A 23211-nucleotide genomic window follows, 5' to 3' on the forward strand; every position below is an offset into this window, starting at 1 on the left:
TTTGCAAGTCAGACCAGTGCAGTCACCATGTGATTGAAAGCAGTTGCCCAGAGGTTGAGAGTTTTGAACACTAAACCTCTGAGCAACCAGAACTTGGAGGAAGCAATGGACAGAAAATAATTTCACTGCAATCACTGATTTTCTTTTCTTTTTTTTCCTTTCCTAATCACAAGGTTTTAAATCCCGTTTTTCTCTCTAGTGCGTCTGAGCATTTAGATTAAGCCATGAAATGTCAAGACAGATTTAATACATTAAAAGGTACAAAAAGGTTTTATCTGTCATCTTTTTTTAACTTCATGTCTTTGGATCTCTCTAGTTTTGATGATTTTCCATGTTAATGATATTAAAATGTAAGGAGGAAAAGTTGTGTGATCTTCATTGGGCTTCAGTCGTCTATTGAATCCTGCTAATATCTTGTATTAACTTCAGGTTGCCTACAATATTAAAAGTTGACATAAACACAGTGTTCGGTTCACAATAGCGTAAACTAGATCTTCCACACCATGAATAAATATGGGGTTTGTGTCTTTTTGTGAATTTAAAAACCAATATAGACTATGGATTTTACACGAAGAGCTCAGTAAAATTCAGCTGTAAACCCACTACAATTATGATTTTATTTGTGGTGAAAATGAATAGAATGAACTTGCACACAGAAAGAAGTGAAGGAGGACCCTCTCGCGTCTAACGCCCACTTATTTGTATCCGTTGCCAAGTGAAGAATAACATGAGGGCTCTGTTTGCATTTTAAGTCAATTTCCTGCACATCTGAGATACTCATGCCAACCTCTCCACAGATCAAACTCCCCCTCACTCCTCCCCAGCTGTTTATCAGTACTCGTCTCTCAATGCAGGCTTCACATCTCGACAATGTCGTGATTGCTTCGCAGAGAATGACACATGCTCTCTGCACACATTCTGTACATTTCGTACGGAGTGAAAATCACTTTCAGGGGTGTCTGTTAGACAACCAGCGGTGCAGTGTGGTCATCGTGTCATACAAGGGGGAAAAAATGGCACAATGATGTCAAGCATTTGTTGAAAGGTTGATTCCACAGTAATTGCTCATACACAGTAAATGTAGGGTGTGTAGTTCTTTCAGAAACTCAGTGTCAAATGAAGTTTGTATTTGTGTGACACCATCCTCCAGCACCGGTTTTTATGTCCTGTTAGACTGCTTCTTTCTTACAGCCACTAAGTAACCTTTTTTTTTCTTTGGTAGTGTTTCCTGAATTTTGGTCCTTTACCCACCTCATCAAAGAAAAGAGCATTTCAGTTTCTAAATGGCAAAATACAACACTTTTGTAAAGCTCCACAAATTAAAGCTGAAACTTCAACTCCACTGTGATAGCGTAGCGACGCAAAATTAATCTCTCAAAGATAGCAGCCAAATCCAACATTCAAATTAAATACACATTTGCATGGAAGTCAGTGGCCTTTACCTGCCACTAGATGTTACTAAAGGGACTTGACAGATTAATAGAGTAACTTTAAAGACATGCCATGGATTTTATCTGCAGACATACCATTTCCTCTCCTCTCTGTTAACTGCAACTCGAGCTCTTCAGAACGAATCTTCCTGTTTCCGTCTCTGTAGCTCCACCTGTTTCCCACGAGCTGTTTCCTAGCCAATCAACTATCCTGTTCATCCATTGTTCTTCACTCAGCGAGCTTCCTTGTTTCCTAGCCAGCTGGCTATCCTGTCATCCAGCTTTCCTGTTCCTCATTTGATGCACCCCATTTCCCAGTTCACTTGCCCCAGTATTTTGCCAGTTACATTTTTTTACAATGCGTTAATGAAACTCCATGACCTGCCAAACCTGCAACACTCTTAGTGAGCTTGTTAAATTATAAAATCAAGGAAGTAAATAAACTTTAAACCTGTAAGTTCAAACAGTGTTTTAAATGCACATCAATTCATTTATATGAGAGTATGGTAACCTTGTGCTCGCTGTATAGTCTGCAAGGATGTTGTTATGCAGCTGTGGAGGAATTATGGAAATGAGCCAGTTCCTACACACAAAATAGCATAAAACAATAGAAGATTAACAGATTAGTGAGAGCATTTGTAAAATATAAAAAGTGCACAGTGTCTCTTTCTTATAGTCTTGGAGAAATTCTCAGTATTAGTGTGTTATTCAAGCTTCTGTTCATAATTTACATTTTGCCCTCAAGTAGCTTTAAGGTTCTGGAAATCATTATTCCATGTGCCTCACAGTTTCATTAAAATACTTCACTCAACAAGGTTCACATGCAGAGCACAAGTTTTTAGTGACCCACAATGCTTTTAATTCTGTATATGCATTTGATCCTTTTCTTAAATGTTACACCCTGGGAAAAAAATCACATTAAGTTTGCTTTTGTGCTGACTTCATATGAAAGTGTGTGCGGTGATTTTTATTTTCCTTTGTTGGAAAAGCAGCGTGCTAACTGTTCCAGCTTGTCTGTAAAGCAGCAGGAGTAGTATGGCTTCTCTATGGAAACGCGCAATGTTTTCAAGCTGTTCCATTTTCTTCGTCAGCCAGCTTGTAGATAGTGTCGACTCTTGCATTAAAATAACCGTTTTGCTCGTAGCGCTTTTTAAGGCTGACACTTCACACCAAGAAATAACTTTTCAAAATCCTCTTGAGAATGGAAACAAATGCAGATGAGGGGAAAATAATTAGCCCTGCAAAAACTGCTCTCAGTGTATCGGTTGTTTTCGACATAGTTAAGAATTCAGACAGTGTGACATTTTGTTCTTGGCTTTAGAAAGCCAGGAATAAGTTTTGTTCCAAACAACATGTAGCTCTTCCCTCCAATCTTCATAAAACAATCAGATGGGAACACGAAATAGGCGTCTAATAAAAGTAGTGAACACAAGCTTCTTATCATAAAGGAGCTAACATGAGGCGATTGTTAGGACTCACGCCTGAATTGTGCTTCTGTATTCTGTATTGAATCTATGTAGAACCTCTGATGTAGTACACAGCTAGCAGCACCAGCATTTATACTTCTAAAGAGGTGCATGTCAGGTTACAAAGGGGTTAATACACAGAAATACAGATCAACTGTGATGATGAATGTTAATTAGAGCCTGCTGGGAAAACTTGGCTCCCGGCATTTAAGTGGATCTTACTTTTTCATGTACCACCTACCTAAACACTGTAGCTAACCAAGCACACTGATACATAGCAGCAGCTCGACGCACCCTACCACACATCAATAAGTGCTCAGGGAACCAACCAAAGAGCCCAAGGCATCGACTTGGCCTCCAAACTCCAAAACATTTGATAGCGATATTGCAGTTGCTACAGATTTCAGATGCTACGCCTCAAAAAAACATAGTCGAGAATCGCCATGAGCTGCGTCTGGTCCCTTCTACAGTTTCAAGTGTGTCCAAAATCATTTGGTTTCATAATCCCAGGTGGCCAGCATCAGCCCGCAGCCAAACTTTCATCTCTGCACGATGCAACCACATCAGAAGCCATCCGTGACATTTAGCTGCAAAAGTGCTTGAAATGCAGCTACAGTAAAAGTATAAAACACACGAAGAACCACACAGAACAAGGGTGGAACATTTTATAGCACCACTTGCCATTTTAATTTATGTAATTAAATATTGATGAAATTAAAAAAAAAAGAAATAAAAACAAAAAATTTTAGGCCACATACACGTTTGGAATTAACAGCCCTCCCACATCCACCCTCAGTTTTTATTGTCCAGTTTTCATTTTCCTTCCTGCCTGCTCACAGACACACTGTCAGTGAGCCAAGTTGCATTCTGCAAACTTGGCGGCGTTTTAGAGTTAGCACTGTATCATAAACCAGCAGTAGGTCAGGCTCTGGTAGGCTTGTTTTTCTGAAAATTATTTTTGGTTGACAGCTATGGAACAACTATGGGGGATGTAGGCCAGTTTATAGCAAATACCAAAGGCTTCCCTAAAAGGTCAAGGCCACAAGCTTAAAGCTCTTGAACATGACTGTTTAAAAAAAAAAAAAAAAACACAAACAAACAAACAAAAAAAACTCAACCATTACTCTATAATGGCTCTACAGGGTAAAATAAATTAAAATAAAATAGTAAAAAGGTATTTTTGTCAGACTGGTGCCGATCAAAAGTATGCTATCATAGAAAAATAACATCCAAGTCATGCTTTATACTAAATATCTGCATGATTTTGTCTGTAAGGATGTGCTCTGCTCCTCCCACACAACAGGTAAAACAAAAAAGAAAAAAAGGCTTTAATGTCATTCAGTCTCTTCTTCCTCTGGTTTTCTGAAAGGATGCTGAAAAAAGGAATGATTTCCTCTCATTTGAACCCAGTGAATCACTGCCAAAAAAAACTGCCATCTCCTTGAACATAAAATGTCCTACTCCACCTAAAAGAAAGATAAAATCATTAGCATTTGAATAAAAAAGAAAGGGGAAATAAGTGCTGTGCCTATGTTGGTTCTCTCCACTTAATTACTTTAGATCAATTAGTAATTTTTAAACTTTTGAATCTGGGTATGAATGGCTGTCTGTCTCTGGCTGTCTGTTAGCTCAGTGATCAACTGTTAAACTGTCCAAGGTGTGCTCGACCTCCCGCCCAGTAACAGCTGGGATAGGCTCCAGGACCCCTACAATCCTGAATTAAATAAGAAAATAGATTGATAAATGGACTTCAAAATAACAGTCTCACCAATCTCACCATGTAATTTATGTAATTAACCAAGTCACCTATCAAAGACTTGATCCTGTCAATTTTATTCTCACTGGAAACCCTTGAACTAAAATGGATTTAGGAATTTGGTTTGACAAAGTTACTATGTTTACATTTTTGCTGCTGACAGTTGAATTATTTACATCACTGAGCCACAGTACAGTAAAAAGGTTGTGAAGAAAATCTAGTCAGTGCTAACTTAGGCAACTTACTTGTGTACCCAGTCACAGAGGCGTCTCTCTCTTGTGTAAGGCTACACTGGTGGGACCCTCAAACTGCAGTTTGATGGCCCGTTTGAGATTAAGCTGTGGGTCTGTGGTTGTCATAGTGACCATTACATCATCTGGCAAGGCACTACAAGGTGGGACGGGGGAAAAGCTGTAGCAAACCGGTGACAAAATGTTCTTCTGGGGTTTAGAATCCCAAGTTTCCTCTTGAAGAGGGCTCTGAAGCCTGTACGGGTATCCGAGAGGAGCGTTCTCTCGGTTTTTAGCACCTAGCGGTTGGTCCTGTCCTGGCATTATCCCAAGTGAAGCCATTACGGAGTTCCATTTACCACCTGTGTAATTAGTCCTCTCTGTTTTTATTAAATTTGAGCTTTGTTTGTTTATTTTGTCATGATATTCAAGTCCAGATGATAGGCCTTTCTGAGGCAATTCGTAATTATGCACCATGGCAGTGACTGTGCACACAGTAGGGGGAGGGCTGCCTTTGGGTTGCCTCTTACTGCTTCCGTGGAGACTGCCTATGCCCGAGCCCCCTGGTGGAGGGAGGGTGGAATTACGGCTACGACTGCGGGGCAGTGAGTGCTGTTGGATCTGCTGTATAAAGCTGAGGCTGTCAGCTGGCACCGTCTGCACCGTGGCCAGTGAGTGGCAGGTCGATGAGGTTTGGGAGCTCTGCATGGAGTGGAATCGTTCTGCAGTGGAACCTGGAGAAGAAACCGAGGACGATGAGGTCGCAGCAGTTACTTCACCTCCACTACTTTCTGAGATTCCTAAAGATGGAATCATATTGGATTTTAAAGGGGATACAGTACTAGAGTTAGGCAACACACCTAGATATGGCTTGGCTCCATAGCTCTCCAACATCCTGACAATGTTATAGTGTCCATGTTTCCCAGCCACTTTAACCGGACTGCGGCCATATTTATCCATGTGATTGGGATTTGAGCCTCTTTCTAGAAGCATTGCAACGATGTTAGCATGTCCCTCCTGGGCAGCGATGCTCAGAGCTGTTGCCCCCTGATAGCAAGCAAGGTTTATATTGATGCCACTGGCTTCTAGGAGGTGATGTCCTACTTTAGCGTGTCCTGTCCAAGCCACTGAATGTATTGGTGGTCTCCCCTCTGCATCTTGTGCATTGGGATTCGCCCCGTGTCTTAAAAGTAGGTCTACAATCTCTACAAATCCTTGCCAGGAAGCCACATGAAGCGCTGTACGGCCTTCAGAGTCTCTGGACTCCAGAGGAACACCCCCTTTCTCAATTAGGAGAGTAGCCATATCAAGGCGACCCTCCAATACTAGGAGGTAGAGCAAAGGACGCCCTTCTGCATCCCGGACATCAGTATCAGCCCCTCGTTTCATAAGCAGCTCTGCAACATCAACATGGCCCTCCAGGAGGGCAGCACTCAAGGCAGAATGCCCATCATAGGCCCTGTGGTCAATGGGAGACCGTCTGTCTAATAGAAGTTTGGCAGTGCTCCAATGGCCTTCTTGGGCAGCTAATATAAGGGGAGTGCGTCCCTCGATGTCCATCTCTCCAACTCGTGCCATGCTGCCTTCTTCTGTCAAAATGGCACAAACTGCACGATGTCCTTCACACGCAGCAGCGTGCAATGGAGTCCAGCCAAGATCATCTTTATGGTTCTCATCCAGGCCTCGGTCCAGCAATGTACGGACAACCTCTACGCTCCCTCTGGCTGCTGCTAGACATAGTGCCGTCCTGCCTTCACAATCAATGGCATCCACAGCCGCTCCCCAGAAAAGCAGCCGTGACACGGTCTTCATGTGTCCCATTGCTGCTGCTGCCAGGAGGGGAGTAACAGCAGCAGCAGCAGGCACACTGCCGTCAGGTCCAGCAGTTTCATCTACGTCAGCACCAGCTTCTAACAAAAGCTCGACTACATCTTCATGGCCCTCATAGGATGCAAGAAGAAGCGGTGTCATTCCATCATGGTCTCTGTGCCCTGGATCTGCTCCACGCTCCAGTAACAGACTTGCTACCTCTCCAAAACCTTTGACCCCTGCTGCTGTAGGGACACAGAGAGCTGCAACTGACAGAGCAGTGCGTCCATCTCCATCAGCCAAATCAACTCGTGCATTGTGGTCCAACAATATTGCCACTGCTTCATGATGTCCCATATAGGCAGCTGCGATAAGTGGCGTGCGGTCCTTGCTATCAGCTTTGTCAACTTGAGCCCCATAGTCCAGTAGTGTGAGAACAATTTCATCATGACCGCCCCATGCAGCAGCTCTGAGAGCAGTTCGGCCCTCGCTGTCACATCCATCTACATCTGCTCCTGCATCCAGCAGTAGATGGACAGCATCAGCGTGTCCACCCCAAGCTGCAGAGCGCAACGCTGTCCATCCTTCATTGTCAACATGCTCCATCATCTGTACTGCAGTTTTTTGGTCCTGGCTCTTGGCCCATTCCAGGAGTTCAGACAACACTTTGACATGACCCTGCCTGGAGGCTAAAGTCAGTGGCGTTTGACCCTGATGATCACTGATCAGTGGATCAGAGCCATGTGAGAGGAGAAGTTTAGCTAAATTTGCAGAACCCTCGTGGGCTGCACTAGCAAGCAGAGTCTGTCCATCTGTAGAACCAGGCTGGTTTACAGACATGCCACTGGCAAGCAGGTTCTTTATAGACGTCTCCCTTTCAAGTGTCTGTTGCACACTAATTCCTTCTTTACCTACACTATGCATTGCATCACTTGAGTCTGCTCCAGAAAAAAAGGTTGGAGAGACGAGTCCACTTCTCATCAGCAACTGAGCAACATCCTGACTCACTAAAACAGGAAGCTGAGCTAAGGATGTGGCAAGTGCTTTACTGCAGGTGGGGTTAAGAGCACGTACACCTGCCCACAGCATCCACAGTGCCAAAAATGCAGGTTTATCTTTATGGTGCCCTGAGCAAATTAAGTGTGTGGCTAGCTGGCAAGTTTCCTCAACGTCAAGGTTAGGTCCCTGTAGAGTCAGAGATGATGCAAGCATGCTATGACCTTCTGTTCTGCTACACAGATATTTCTGTGTGCAGTACTTAACATCTGTCAGCCACTCTGTAAAGCTTGCATGAAAAAGTAGTTTGGTGCCTCCGGGTCCATCGATTAGGAGCGCAGAGAGGGTTTGGAGTTTGTTCTCAAAGTCCTGAAGACTTAATAAGGTGTCCTGAGTCCAGACTGCCGTGAATAGCTGCTGGGGTGTTAGGGGCCTCGGGGCAGCCAAGAGGGCATTGAGGAGAGGCCTTACGTAGATGAAGCGCCCACGGGGGAACAATCTCTGGCACAGCCAAAGGTAGAGTCCGTTGAGAGTCCCGGGGATGTCCCGGATCTCTCGCAGACCCACCAGCGAAGCTGCCACACCGTCCAGAACACGCTGAAGAAAAAGAAAGCAGCCGCCACTTTTGATGTGCAGAAGATTCAGCATATCAGCGGTATCAGGGGTGAGCTGTCGACGAAGCGCTGCTTCTTCATCCAGACGACAGAGGATGTACTGCTGTATGTCACGGACTGCTGGAGGCTTCCGCAGATCATCCAGACAGAGTTTACGAAAACCTACAATACAGATAGGACAGTTGGGGGTTTTATTGTTTGTTTTTTTTAATCTTCAATAAAGTTTTTTATATTCCTCATGGATTCTATCTACATTTTTTTTTAGGTTTTGCATTTTTTCAGTCTTATGTGATGCTTTGTTTTTTTTGCTTCTTATTTTGAAAACTCTATACCAGGTTGTTCTAGTGTAATGGTAGACCTCCAGCTAACAATTTATCTAAGTCCTGGATGATTTGGTATAAAGTTCCACTTTTAATGTGGCAAAATGGAGAATGTGCTTAGCAGGTGTAGAAATAAAACCACGTTAGGGTGTTGCCTGAGGTGCTAAGCTAAGTAGCACCTGGTCTAAGGAGCTTGGAAAGAAAAGCGTCTGGACTTCTTTAAGTTGCTGAAGACGTTTCACGTTTCACCTGATTGTGACCTACACCTGTCTTCACACCTTGGCTCGTGTGATTAGGTAGAGGAGCATTAGGGGGAACCATTGTCTCTCTTGGGGGGGACACTCCCACAGGACTTAAATCTGGGACTCTCCACCGTTTGACCCTAGAACTGAAGAAGCTTCTCGGATGAGAGGTGAAACATCTTCAAGCAACTTAAAAAAGTCCAGAGGCTTTTCTTTCCGAGCTTCTACGATGAGCTGGATGACTGACAACCTTCACAGACCTAAGTAGCACCTCAATAGAAATTTTGAAAATTGTTGTTTGTTTACTGTATTGCAGTGAACAGCCAATTAAACTACTTGATCAGTGTTCGTCAGTGCATTTTTAGATGACAAAATAGTGATTTCACTGCACAATCATAGCCACCCCCTAACCAACCCATATGTCATCTTGCGTTCACATGTAACTGATCGCATTTACAATCTTGTAATATATTGCATAATCTTATAAGAGAAGTATGTACATACTTGAGAACATCTTGCACAGGGCCTTGTTTTGGCGGCGGACCGAACAGACGAGCAGCAACCAGCTGGGCAGCAGGTGTTGACTGGAGGCTAAAAGCTCTGCAATGGAGCCACTCTTCCTAACTCCTTCCCTTGGTCCATATTCTACGTCCAGAGAGTCTATAACCACCATCAGAGTCTGGGCAGGAGGAGGAAGGTCCGACAGGGGTTCCAACACTGCTCTAAGGACATGCGAGGAAGAGGCAGACACACAGTGCAAGACATTACACTTAAGACAATGTAATAACAGCAGGATTCGTGGGTTGATAATAGAGTTGAAAAAGAAAAGTAACATTGCGAACACTCGTTTGTGCCAACAAAGCAGATTAGATCTTTTGCACATTGTCAGTGTGAGTCACTGGGAGTGACAGTCAGACTTTGCTGCGACTTCAGGCATCTTTATTTAAAGTGTGGAGTTTAGTTTAGTTTTTTACTGCATTTTATGGAGGTTTTTTCATTGTTTTGCATATGTTGAATCTTCAGTAGTACTGGAGTCATAATCAGTTTCATTCAGCCTTTGAAAAAGAACTCAATAAAAAAAAAGTAAGCAAATGTCAGGCAAACTAAGCAATTACATTTACACTTTCACAATAATTTAGGTCAAATCCAAACTACAAGTGGGTAAACAAGAGTCAACCAGGACAACTGCTATCAGATGCTTCTGCAGTAAAATTAAAGCCGACTCTCATGTTAACCTGTTAACACAGATATCAAACTGTAATCAAGAGAACTAAACAGCAATTTAGCCCCACACCCACACTTTCATTAAACACCGGAACAAGTTGCAAAACCATAAAACAATTACAAACTCGGCTAAAGCTAAAATAGCGGCGTCATTGCCTTTTAATCACTGCGGTCAGCACCCAAACCTTCTGTGATCCGATGGTGACTCAGGTTAATGGAACATGTGAATTTCCAGCTCCACCCTGGTCTCTCTCTCACACACACTCTCTATCAAACTGGCAATTCTTTTCACATAATAATAATAATAATAATTATTATGGATGCACAGCAAACACAACACTTCTGTTGTGATTGATGTCCAATCACAGTGGTGCAGGAGAAAAAAGAAAAAAAAACGTTTGGAGAAGCTGCACTTCCGTGTCATGGGTGCAGGTCAGCAGCAGTATTATAGCAAAGCTTCTCACCTGGGAAAAAGTGACACCCCTAGAGGGATCATTCAAATTTCAAAATATCGATAGTACAATACCAATATCGAATCAATGCCAGTACTGGTATTGGTATCAGATTGATACTAGCACAAGAGGATCAATACTTTGTTTCCATCCAAGTTCAGCATGTAGTCCGGTGATTTAGTTGTTATAAAATGTGTTCAGAATTTGCAAATATATGATTATTTAATTCAGTTTTATTTTTATAGCAACAAATCACAACAACAGTCGCCTAAAGGTGCTTAAAATTCACCTCATAGGTCATGACACACTGCTCTTCCCTACATAAGCTCATAAGCTGCCTATATAAATTTAAAGCATCAGCGCTATTATCTGCAACACTACTTGGAATTACTTGGTATCCGATCGATGCCACGATTTGCAGTATTGCACAGCGCTAGTTTTCAGAAGAGCTTTACAGCTGGCAAAAATGCCTTATCCTGCAACAAACACAGGGTGTGGGTTTGTATGTGAGCTGTCATTAGTGTTAATGTCTGTGTTTAAAAATGACCACAAGGTCCAGGTACCATTAGAGGACAAACAGGTTTTCATCTAATGGATTTAACAGTTGTTGCCTTTTTTTGTTTGTTTGTTTTAGAAGTAAAAAGTCAAGAGGAGAAAAACTTTAATCTCAAAATAATGTCACATATTCAACATTATATTAAAAAAAAAAAAAAAAAACTACCTAAAAAGAGTTTCACTAAGACTTAAACAATCTAAAGTAAGCTGGGTCACTAACTGCTCACACTCAGGGGTCAAGAATTAATAAGCTCTGGATTCATATGTACATAATAAGGAGTGGGAGGAGAAGTTTCACCACTTTAAAAAATATATATATATATAAAAATTAGTCATCTCTATAACGATTAGACTTTGGCAAGCGATAGGCCTAATAGTTATCTCATGCATGGATGAGACACTAAAACAAACAGGATTATATGCATGTTCTGAAACAAATGGCACCATACCCCAAACAGTTCCCAAGTTTATATGATCAGTTAATGTATCTGTTATTTTGAAATTAATTAGCTTTTTGTGAGTAGGGTTTAAATTAATAAAAGGAAGCAAATCCTCAGATTTGATAGGCTGGGAGCGGCCACTGCTAGTTTTGTGAGATTGTGGCTTTATTTGATGAATCATCAAAGCTGCTTACAAAAGGTCTTTTGCAATGTCTTGAGGTCACTAATATTTCAAGACTTAGCTAACCAGATAATAGACTCGACCTTTATTATCAAGTATATCACGCAGTAAAAAGAAGAACGACACCCTGCTCTGAGTGACGATTTCAGCTAGGTTATGACAAGCTTATCATACCACTGCGTGCTTTTAGTTATCTGATTAAAACAACACTCCCTCAGCGGGCCAACACTCTGATGTGAGGAGGAGGAAGGGTAATTCTTTCATTGGGTTTTCGCTTCATTCAGGTGACACAGTCATTTAACATGGGTGATCTAGTTGAATAAATCCTGTAGAGACAACTGTATTTGTATTGTATACTTTTAATATATTTTCTTACACACACAGGACATTGCAGCCAATGCTATGTGCACTTTAAAGTATGGTGGCTTTACTCGAACTGATATGAAAGATGTTCAACACAATTCACTACCTCATACTGAGCTTACTTAGAAAGAGCCTCACTACAAGCCGCCCATTTGTCCTGCTGTGACCTATCATTACTGCTGTCATGGGAAGTCCAGCGGCAGTTTGTCATCAGATTATGTGTCTCCCAAGAAGCTAGCATAGCCACAAGTGTCCAGTGACTGAGTGACCTGTCAGCTCGTATGTCTGAAATGATACATTTTCCCATCTTGGGAACGACCCAGTATTGAACAGTTGTTTCTATGGCTCGGATTAAAATCAATATAAGAGACCAGTTTAGCGAACAGACCCAGACAGAGGGAGCACTGCACTACACACAGGCTTATTTTCCTTCTCTTTCACTGCCAATTCAAATCCACGTTTCTTCAATTTGTCCATGGGTGTCCTGACACAGTGGAGCTTCACCCGCAGCCACCTTCTCTCAAAAGAGCCCCCCAACACAAACAGCTGCTGGCTGCGAGCCAGTCTGAGGGGAATGTGGAATTCAGCTCAGCACTTCACACCAGAGGAGAGCAAACAGAGGAGCAGTGCAGAAGCGCTCCGACTCACCGCAAAGCAAACACACCGGCAAAGTGTCAAAGTCTCAGAGAGGAGAGCGACCTCACTGACTGGTGCCGAGACGGTCACCGGGGAGCCGGAGGCATTTTTTCACCTCTTTGTCCCCCTCAATTCCCTCCCTCCCCCCTCCGTCTCTGAAAGGATGTTATGTTGTAAATAACACTGCAGCGTTCATTCACTGGAGGCCCCATTGTGTGTTGTGAATGGGCGGCATTATGAGGGGGGAGACATAAATATAAGACGAGGAAGAATGGCTGCTGCACACTTTTCCTGCGACTGTCCCGGCTTCTGTTTGCCGCTCACTGCAGCTTTTACATGTACAGGCTCTGAGGCAGTTAACTGCCTGCTGAGAGTCTAAACACCTGCAGAAAGCCACCTTTATTTAGACAAAAATAAAGATAACCTTTAAGCTCTGCTGGAGCATTTTCCCACAACATGAACAGCTGCTCGTGCTTTACTCTGTTTTTGTTTTGAGAGTGAGGCAGCTTCACTCTTTACATGCACATTACTTTATGACAGCAGCTTTTATTCAGCTCACTTTTTATCTACTGGATCATGATTTTTAGGGTGGTCCTCTCTCAGAAGACAGACCAGACAGGCACTTCTGTTTTTGAGCTCAATGATCTTAAGTGGAGATGTGGGAAAAACTTCAGCTTCACCGAACTGCAAACAATGAAAAGGGAGCTTTGCAACATGTGCTAACACTGGAAACCCGTGTATTCAAACCCAAGCCGAGTCCATCCAAGTAAAAGGTCGAAGGTAAGGTGGCTTTGGGAGATGTCCACAACACCTGGCTCCTACATAACTCTGTTAGTTCTTCCCCCAATTACAGGAGCTCATATCAACTCTGGCAACTCAACAAGTGTTGGAAATGATGTTTAGCTTACTACTTTAATCTTTCATGCAATAAAATAAATGAAATTTCAGACTTTCTGCCACAAAACAAACAAAAAAAGTTATAGAGTTCAATGCATGGAATTGGATTCAAACAGTAACAGCCCAGCCCTAATCCTAGATGCTGTCAGATAACCGGATGGTCACGGATTGAATTTCATAGCTTCCGTGTTGGATAACGTTAAGATCATCATGTTAACAAAACACAAAATGGGTCATCAGCAGGTTGACAGTAAACAGATAACATCATTGTAAATACACGATCTGTTAACAGCTACATTTAAAACTAAATACTCAAACAGGCCACTTATACAACAGCACCGAGCTGCAGTGCCAGGTCTCCGTCGGCCTGTTTTCATTGATTTTGGAATCTGATAAACCGCTTTTCCCACGCACAAAGTCGGAACTTTGCTCCGGCTTTCATCATCAGCGTCATGATTTACAGACCCCCACATAAATTCTGCTGTGATGAGCTGGGCATGAGCCATACCCTTGAACGTGCACATACACGCTGAGCACCTGGATGGGTTTCAGGCAACTTCTTTTCCCTTTCATTTAGAAGAAATGGGAAATTTCCCACTGATGTGTTTCAGCAAAACTGATCTCAAAAGATGGACTCAAGCGCTGACTTTTTGTAGGACACCAAAACAAAGAGAAAAAGAAACATGATACAAACCTTTTGAAGGTCTCATTAGGGTCTCTTTGACACGTGAGAGGCTCCAGGGCAGAGGATACAGATGGGCTGTTGAGGAGCTCTTCGTACCCTGGAGAGAGGAGAGGAGAGGCCCTCAGCTGTTCCACCAAGCCCAGGACGAACCTCCACAGCACTGTACTGCTCTGGTCCTCCCTCTGGCAGAAGTGGGCCGCAAGGCAACGCTGTGCCAACCCAACTGCCAGCCCTGCCTTTGAGGTGGGGGACACCACCTCGGTGCACAGAGCTGTCTTCCCGGCACCAGGTCCCCCCGTTACCAGGACCCCCGGAGCTTGCCCGGGCCCTGAGCGGGCGTCCAGGCAGCGACGCAGCTTGTCCAGGGCCCATTCCCGGCAATAAAAACGCCGGCCCCGGAGCAAGCTGGAGCTGCTGCCAAATCCACTGCTGCTCATTTGTTCCTGGGGTCCTGACATCCAGGGGACAACTTAGCGCTCTGAATGTCACATCCCATACTCAGTGACTAATTCCACTCCTTTTTGTGGTACAGCTGCAGCCGGTGTGTGTGTGACAGCTCTAGGCAATAACTGGATATTTCTTTAGCTTGTCAGTTTCTGAAAGTGTTGCATCAGGCGATTATTATCGCTAGTTGTCTTTCTCCCGTAGGTCCCAAGGTGTAAGGCTGGCAAAAAAAAAAAAAAAAAAAAAAAAGAGTCAGAAAAGGGTTAAGTCAGGAAAGGTGCACCTCTTCATTTTCTCTCAACGTCTTGATCTTTGTGTCGCTGAGTCTGAAATGCCACAGTTCACCATGCTTCTCGTGGGGGATCATGGAGCTGCTCTGTCAGATATCAAGAAAGAGGGAGAAGGAAATGAGGAATGAGTCAATGACAGCATGTTTCTCGCTGACTTAATGGCATGTATCTCACCCCCTCCCCTGTCTGAGTCGCCCTCCGTGTGCTCCAATTACAGCCACAGTTTCCCCTCTTCTCTCACTTTCTGTCCTGCTTCTTTTTTGAGAATCGACCCAAAACTGCAGCTTTAGCATGAAAATTTTTTTTCCCTTTCCCACACCCACGGATCTTTGCCTTCCCTCAACCCCCCCTATCTCTCTCTCGCTCTCTCTCATGCCTTCCGGTTTTTCTTGTTTTGTTTTTTTTTGTCTCCACCCTCTCTCAGTGTTGCACAGCATGTCCAGGCATGCACGGGTGAGCACCAAGGTAGAGGAGTGGTGAGGGGGAGGACTCATGTGATCATAAGCCACTCTACAGCTGACAGGTGGGAGGAGTTACCTGGGGTCGAGGTTCACTCCGTCAGCTGTAGGAAAGGTATCTGCCAGACTACAGCACTAAAGTTTTGTGTCAAGAAGGTAAGTTGTGCTGCTGGCATCAAAACACGAGCCTCGAATTTCACTTTCTTTTGTTCTGACTCACTTTGAGTTAATTAATTAGTCATAAATCATTTACTAGGCAAGAATGCCAAACATTTTATCCTTCTTATATCATTATAAAGCGAATGTGTTTGATATTTTGACTGCTGATCTAGAGCAAAAGAAAAAAAAGTAATTCAACAGCTCACTCACTGAGAAAATATAATGACATATCCTTTGTTTTCCGTTATTTATGGGAAGCGTTTTAGCAGTAACACCAATCACAACACCGCTAATTTGACTATTCTCTTTCTGACTTCCACTTTGCTGATTAAAATCTGGTTTTTAATTAAAGTGTGATGAGGGCACATGCAAACTGGAAAACATAAACAAATCAAACAGAGTCCTCTGAACCTTTCTGAATTATTACACGTTTAGGAACTCACTTCTCCTACCTGTATTTTCACTAAAGAGGGGCGGCATCTTCTTCGGTCAAACACACTCTGGCATTTCCTGGACCGGCGTTACACCCTACATTTAAAACAAACAAAAAAAGAGGATCAGCAAATCAAGTTTTTAGTTTCTATTTTATGGTAGCCAATCATGATGGAGAAACCTGGAGAAAAAAAATATGCTGGAGGAACACTAACCTCTTTATTTTCTGTGCAATAAAGCAATTAAAAGCAGCTGCCATTACTCTCACTTTATTTGCAAATACCTTTTGAGAGCTCCTGTATGTAGGATTATGTTATCTGCTGTTTTTAAAAGCCGTCCCACAACATTCCACAATTTTTCCTGCTGTGAGGCAAACACTGAAAAGCTGAATGGTTGGATTTTTGAGCCTATATGATAGCAAGCACATGTCACACATATCCATTTTTCACATATGAGACAATGAAGAGAAGAAAAAAAAAAGCTTCTACATGCAAACTGCCAATACATACTTTAAGTTCTTCTGATCGGACAAAAAAGTGTAAAGTATCACGAAAAGGCAGTAAAAAGATGAGTCTGGTTCTCATAAAGATCTTTGAAGAATTCGGACAAAGAATGCAACAGGCCTCTGTGATAAACTCGGCGTGGTGATGATGATGATGAGCGTGCACGCCGTTCTTCATTTCAAGTCAGTGACTAATCAAGCATCAGCTACAGGAAGCTGAATCTGACGGATCAGACTGTGATTTAACACTTGAAAGACCCTGCTGCTGTGCATATCATCGACAGCACGCCAGCCTGCTGACAGCGTAATTCAAAGAGCAAAGGAAGCTAAGAGCCACCAGCCGACGTTCCTAACCTGTGCAACTTTTAGTCTGTATGCTTTCTTAGGCAAGGAATACCCTCCTATAGGTGGATGACACATATGCTGCACTGTCGGCTGACAAGTGCCAAATACTGAAAATCAACTAGAGAATGAGAGATGTGCTGTTTTAGCAGCACACTGATGACAGTAATGAGCAAACTTGGCACCAAGCAGAGAAGTTGTCTACATTCTTGTCATTACTTGTGGTTACTAACAAAGCCCCCTGGACCTGCTATGCAGCCTGAGCAGATACTGGTGCAGAGCCCAAAGCTGAAGCCTTCACCGGCAAGCTATCTAAGTAGAAGTCAAATAAAGCCAGATTCCCTACCACGCCTAATTTATTCATTTATGTATTCAGTTAGAAAAAGTTAAACATTCACGGAATCAAAACTTATTCAGACTGTAAGAGGTTGGAATTATTTAGGAATACAGTCATCTGTCACTACTGAAGATGACTTTTCAGGCACCAGAAGCAGACACCCAGAAAATAAGGTACCTCTAACTCCATGCTCCAATTACAGTAACCCGGTTTCTCATGCAGTGTGAACCTAAAGTGCATGTGAATGCACTGAATGAAGTTGCTAGGCAACCAGCAAAGAGGTTGCACACCATTCCATTAAGAATTTTTTTTTTCCTTTCCTTACACCCTCTGATTCCCACAAGAAAACTGAAAAAAATGTGTGCGTACAACTTACAGCATTTGTTTGGAAGTCTGAGCAACGTGATTATTTGCTCCGGAGCTGAAGGTTTGATGAAAACACCAAAAACATTGACACATTCACTACAGAATTGGAGCTAGCTGCTGTGCTTTGTATTATGACTAAAACAGGGCAAAGAAAAGACAGCCCAACTCTACCTGCTGTACCAGAAATTAAAAAGTGGAGCCAGACCGATTGATACTGGATTTTTGGGGTTGAGACAAACACAAATTTTATAACATTTTAACTGTACATTAAAGGAAAACCCTTAAACCAACAGTGAGGCAAACCAGTAGCTCTGTTGTGCCATTATGAGCACTTTTGAGTGTTCTCTTCCATGATGACAGGATCTCCATGCACAGGACACTGCGTACACAAATGGCTGATTGAGTAAGATATGATTCTAATGTTGCTGTTTACTGTTAAGCGGTGCACATACAGGACGAGACTAGAGGTTATGCAGAAAAGACAGAGCATGAAAGTGACTTAAAGAGATCACAGATGAAATAACTGCGGTGGGGACCAAGTTAAGAGCAGAAGACGGAGTGGGAAATATGCAAGATGATCATCTGTGCAGAAGAGCCTACAACGTCCACCACAGCAACCAGTGTCCTCTTCAAAAAAAAAATCCTCACACAGCAAGCAATTCCCTTGATATGTGGACAAAGCTTCAGACGCAGCATCATCAAAACATCAGCTGAGGGAATCATTTTTCTCCAGAATGACGTTTCGCCCCTCCAGTAGAGTTCCAGTGGAACATTAGACTATACTGGTGCATATCGGTGCTACTATAGGGTTCACAAAAAGAGAGATGGATAAATGACATCCATTTCCCGGCAGCTGAAGGCTGTTTCCTGAAGCGGTTCTTTCGCTCCTTCCACATTTCTTAACAAAAGACGCAAGAAGCAGAGTTTGCTGCTACTGTAATGCACATGCATTTACACAGCGCCTTTTTTCCTGGTCGTACAAGCCACATTTTCATAAAAACTATAAATTCATGCAGTGTTTTATTCTATACACTTCAAGCACTTCGCGTGTGCATAGCCAATTTGCAGTCACCAATTAATCGAACAAAAAATGTACATTTTTTCTTGAAAATGATTATTAAATCATGTTAATCAACGTCACAAGGTCATTATCTGCAAATACCTTCAGACGATTCTTTATCACCGGATCACAAATTCCCACAATTACCCAGCGTGCACGGCACACAGCAGATCAGCTGCACGCACTCTGGACGCATTTGTCTCGCTGCTGGAATCCACAGGTTGTCAGCGTGCCTGCTTCCACACCAAATGCAGGACGATTCTCCCGCAGGTGTGACCAAAAATATCCCGTGATAATGTGTCAAACTGCTTCATCAGTCGGAATAGTCGTCGCCATTCAAAACATAGCACAAATCTGTTCGCGGAAAGGCTGTTTTTAGTCAAAGCTCATAGAGAAAAAAAAATTCTCCCTCCTGTACAGCAGGACACCGCATCTGACTTGTAAATGCACTCAGCGTGATCTTACCTGCCACGAACGCTGCTCTTCTCCGTCTGCCGCTCAGAGGCTCACACTCACACAGCCCCACAGCACTTCACCGGATTTTAATCACGTGTCTCCAACAATTCTTCATACCATCACCTTAAAGGTGAACTTAATCCTACTGGGCGTTACATTTCAAGGACAGTCATTCCTTCCTTACTCCTTAAACAGTGTGTTTTGAGGGCACACATTTAGACTGGACAACAGATTTTACTACTTATGCTAAATATAGTTAAGAGAAATAAAAAAAAATTCTAAAGATAAAGCAAAGAAAGCGTAAACCGTCGAATTCGATTGCTTATTTTATTTTATTTTATTTTATTTTGCTGAAACTGCACATTCACTGACAATAATAGAAACTGGGCCTTTCATTTTAAAAACCCATCTTTCTTGCAATAAGATGAGCTGGTTTTTAAAGTGACCTGTGAGTGACGTGTTTGCTCCAAAGCACACAGACTCTGCTTTAAGCCACGAGATCCGGTAAACCGTCCCATAATCACAGCTGAACTCACAGTGAGATGAGAAGTGACCTTTTCACCTTGTTAGCCGATTGTTCACATTCTAACATATACGTATAATAATAAAATAAAATACCAAAAATCCTTTTTATAAAAAGAGTTAGCAAGTTTGCAAAATGAAATATAATGCACATAATTATGTTTAAACATAGAGTCTACACACATATAGATAAGTATAAAATATGTGAAAGAGCTATGAAAAAGACATATTCAGTAAAAATGCATCATCATCATCATTATTGTTGTTGTTGTTGTATGTGACCTCCTAATTTGAATTCACTTCAGGACTGTAAAGAAGAAATATTTTTATCCCTTTTATTCCTGTTGCGCAGAAGTCAGTCACTGAGTTCTACAGACCCCTGGTGGCTATTTGTTGTAATTACATGATGACAACACAGCGTCACCATGACACCGTTTGTTATCTCTTCCGGATCTTATTTCACGATATTGATCAGCAGAGTTTAGAGTTTGCTCAGCTTTTCGAAATTCAGAATTCCTTTATCGTCATCGAGTAAGAAAATGAAATGAAATTGTGTACACTACCTCGAAATGAACACACTCACTAACTCACAGAAACAGAAACACAGTTCCAATCAGGTAAGCTTAAATGACGTTAAAATGGGATGGAACAATGCTAAGTGTGAGTGTTAGTACTCTTACAAAATATTACATTTGTCAGAGAAAGTTTTATAATAGAATAATAAATGAAAAATGTGTGTTGCAGATTGTGTGCAGACCAAACAGTCTTGTGGGACACCTGTGCTGACTGAGAGATTTGAGGAGCAGTGGAGGCCCATCTTGCCTGACATAAAGTCCTGTATCCATAGACATAGATATGATTTCTTGTAGGAGATCCTGCTTGGGATGACTGTGTTGAATGCTGAGCTGTAATCCACACAAAAAATAGACACGCGTTTGTTCCTTGCTGTCCGGGTGGTGCTAAAGAGCATGGAGGGTGATGCAAATGATATCATCAGTTTTGTATAACTACTGATGTGAGTCCACAGTAGGTAGGAGAGAATCCATAAAGTCTCTGAGGACCAGTCCCTCCAGACATTTCATGATTTTTGCTGTTTGAGCAACTGGCATGTTGTCGCCAAACATGTTATCAGACTGTTTGAGAACAACACAATAGTGGATGTCTTACAGGAGGTGTGGACAGTGCATTCATTCATTATGAATTCCTCAGTTAATTCCCCATCCTGGAACAGCACCTGGACCACCTGCTTTCCCTACATTCATATTACAGAGTGTGCTGACATCCGCAATCTGTATGAGGCAGCTGGCCAACATGCGGTAAATAAGCCAAGCCATGGTTAGTAACAACACTTGGGTTTGCTTTCTTAAAAGTATCATCACATTGGTTAACAGAATCACATGACCAAAAATAAGGGCTGCTGAATGAATGAATGACTTGGCAAAATGAATTTTTGCCAACTTAAACAGTCACGTACAAACTGTGATGCTTACGGGTTGTTCTTCTCTTTTACAAAATTTATGCTAATGATCTGCCCCTGTTCTGTTTAAGGCTTGGCCACAGTTTGAGTACAAAACCATTAAAGTTTGGGGAACATCACATTCATAGTTAACCTGGAGTCACCTTTTACAGCAGTCTCCTGTGTCAAAGTCATGTTGGGCTTAACCAAGGTGACATAAGATTCTCTGCTGCCCTATAATTTCATTTCACTAAAGACAGATAGTGTCAGAGTACTTAAATCTGTTGCCTCACAGCAAAAGTCTTTGTGGTTTGAATCTTCAGTTCAGCTGAAGCTTTTCTGTCTGGACTTTGTTTTACCAGTGCCTGTGCACAAAAAGATGCCTATTAGGTTAACTGGTGACTCTAAAGTGTGTGTGAATGTTGTCTGTTTCCCTCTGTTAGCCCTGTGATGGCCTGGTAATCTCTTTACTGTGTACTGTTACTTGCCCTGTTAGAGCTGGGATAGACTAGGTAGCCTCTGTGACGCTAAGTTGGATAAACAGTTAATAAAGTGGACGGGTAGAGTTCAAAATTGTTTCACAAGTTTTAAAAATATAAAACTAACATAAGAGGTGAAAAAACAAGCTAAAATAATTTCATATATGACATTAAAGCAATATTTCCCTATCCTTTTACATTTTATTCTGCAGTGGTCTGACTTCTTATGTGATGTAGGAAATTGACAGCTGCCCCTCAGCAGTGCATTTGTTAACTGTATTGAACCAGCATTAATTAATTTCAATCACATAAGAAGAATGAAAAAAAGATGGAGAATTTGATAAGAAATAAACCACATATGAGTTGAATTAAGGAGGAACTTTGTTTACTGCCAACCACAGAGCTCATGTTTGCAGAACATTACAATGTCCTGCAAACAAATGTCCTGCATCATTTGCTGATGCTAGAGCTGACCTCTGCCTTTTATACTGCTGACCATCATATTCTGCTCAAAAGACTGACATACTTGCTGGTCATACTGGAGTCTGCTTTGGATTATTTCTTTTCTGTGGCTGTTCTGAATACGGTGTGCCACAAGGTGCTGTTTTGGGGCCTTTGCAATTTCTGTTATATAGGTTCTTCTTCAGCAAATTTTACTTACTTTTAATGACATTTCTTATCACTGCTACCCAGATGACATTCAGTGAGATATCACTTTTAAGCCACAATTATATAACCCCTTATGAGCAAGCACTTTGGTGACAGGAGGAAGGAAAAACTTCCTTTCAACAGGCGGAAACCTCCAGCAGAACCAGGCTCATGACTGTCTGGGTGTAAGTGGATGGAGACAGGACAAAGACATACTGTGAAAGAGAGCCAGAGATTAATAATAACAAATAATTCAATACAGAGAAGTGTATAAACACACTGGCTCCCTATTAACTTCAGGGTCACTTTTAAAGCTCTGGTTTTGACTTTTAGTCCAGCATACATCAGTGAACTATGCATCCATATGTCCACAGCAGGTCTCAGAGATCATGTGATTAGGGTCTGCTGCTTGTCCATCACACAGCGCTTAGAACAACAACAGTGGTTTCAAGCCTCAGGAGCTCCCACTGAGCTTGAGATCTGTTAATTCAGTGATTTCTGTGATAAAAAGCAGCTAAAAACACATCTTCTTAAACTTTTTGTCTTCATTTTCTTTTTTAGCATTTTGGTTTGGAATCACGTTATGATATTTATCTTATAATATAAATCCTGTGTGATATTTTACAGTGCACATGCTAATAATCACAATATCCAACTTAAAACAGTCTTAAATATCTTGCAAACACAATATTCACATATCTGTACAAATGCAAACTCTATGGATCTGTAGAACTGCAGGATGACTTACCTGACCTGAATGTCCTTTAGGCCTAATTAGAAAACAAGTAAGTTTAATCAGATTTTTCATATCTGCATCACAAATGTTTCATATCTGCATCACAGACCGGTACCGGTCTGTGAGTCGTTTGGTACCGGGCCGCGAGAGTTGAGGCTTGGGTATGAAATTTATGGTTTTCATGATTTTTATAGGTTTTAATTGTTATTTTTCTATTGTTTTTTATCA

General features: G+C 42.1%; 1 protein-coding gene and 1 long non-coding RNA gene across 2 annotated transcripts; both read right to left on the bottom strand.

The window, feature by feature from the left end:
• Positions 1-3575: 3575 nt before the first annotated feature.
• On the bottom strand, positions 3576-14842 carry ankrd50l (ankyrin repeat domain 50-like). Its single transcript, XM_063500023.1, has 4 exons — positions 14306-14842; positions 9368-9585; positions 4898-8463; positions 3576-4362 (listed from the first exon to the last, which is right to left on the bottom strand). The coding sequence occupies exons 1-3, from the start codon at positions 14752-14754 to the stop codon at positions 4910-4912; spliced, it is 4221 nt and encodes a 1406-aa protein (XP_063356093.1). The 5' UTR covers positions 14755-14842; the 3' UTR covers positions 3576-4362; positions 4898-4909.
• Positions 14843-14994: 152 nt separating this feature from the next.
• Positions 14995-19183, bottom strand: LOC134644809 (uncharacterized). Its single transcript, XR_010096496.1, has 3 exons — positions 19152-19183; positions 16100-16175; positions 14995-15116 (listed from the first exon to the last, which is right to left on the bottom strand). It is a non-coding gene; the product is annotated as an uncharacterized LOC134644809 (long non-coding RNA).
• Between the last annotated feature and the right edge of the window lie 4028 nt (positions 19184-23211).

The sequence above is a fragment of the Pelmatolapia mariae genome, linkage group LG16_19, assembly GCF_036321145.2.
Source record: "Pelmatolapia mariae isolate MD_Pm_ZW linkage group LG16_19, Pm_UMD_F_2, whole genome shotgun sequence".
In the NCBI taxonomy this organism is placed as follows: domain Eukaryota; kingdom Metazoa; phylum Chordata; class Actinopteri; order Cichliformes; family Cichlidae; genus Pelmatolapia; species Pelmatolapia mariae.

Bases quoted from the DNA above. Each gene is read 5' to 3' on its own strand.
- ankrd50l (XM_063500023.1), bottom strand. From the start codon at position 14,754: ATGTCAGGACCCCAGGAACAAATGAGCAGCAGTGGATTTGGCAGCAGC. The intron at 9,586-14,305 runs GTTTGTATCATG...GCATGTCCTTAG, and splicing joins CCTAATGAGACCTTCAAAAG to AGCAGTGTTGGAACCCCTGT. The intron at 8,464-9,367 runs GTATGTACATAC...TCTGTATTGTAG, and splicing joins CCTGTGCAAGATGTTCTCAA to GTTTTCGTAAACTCTGTCTG.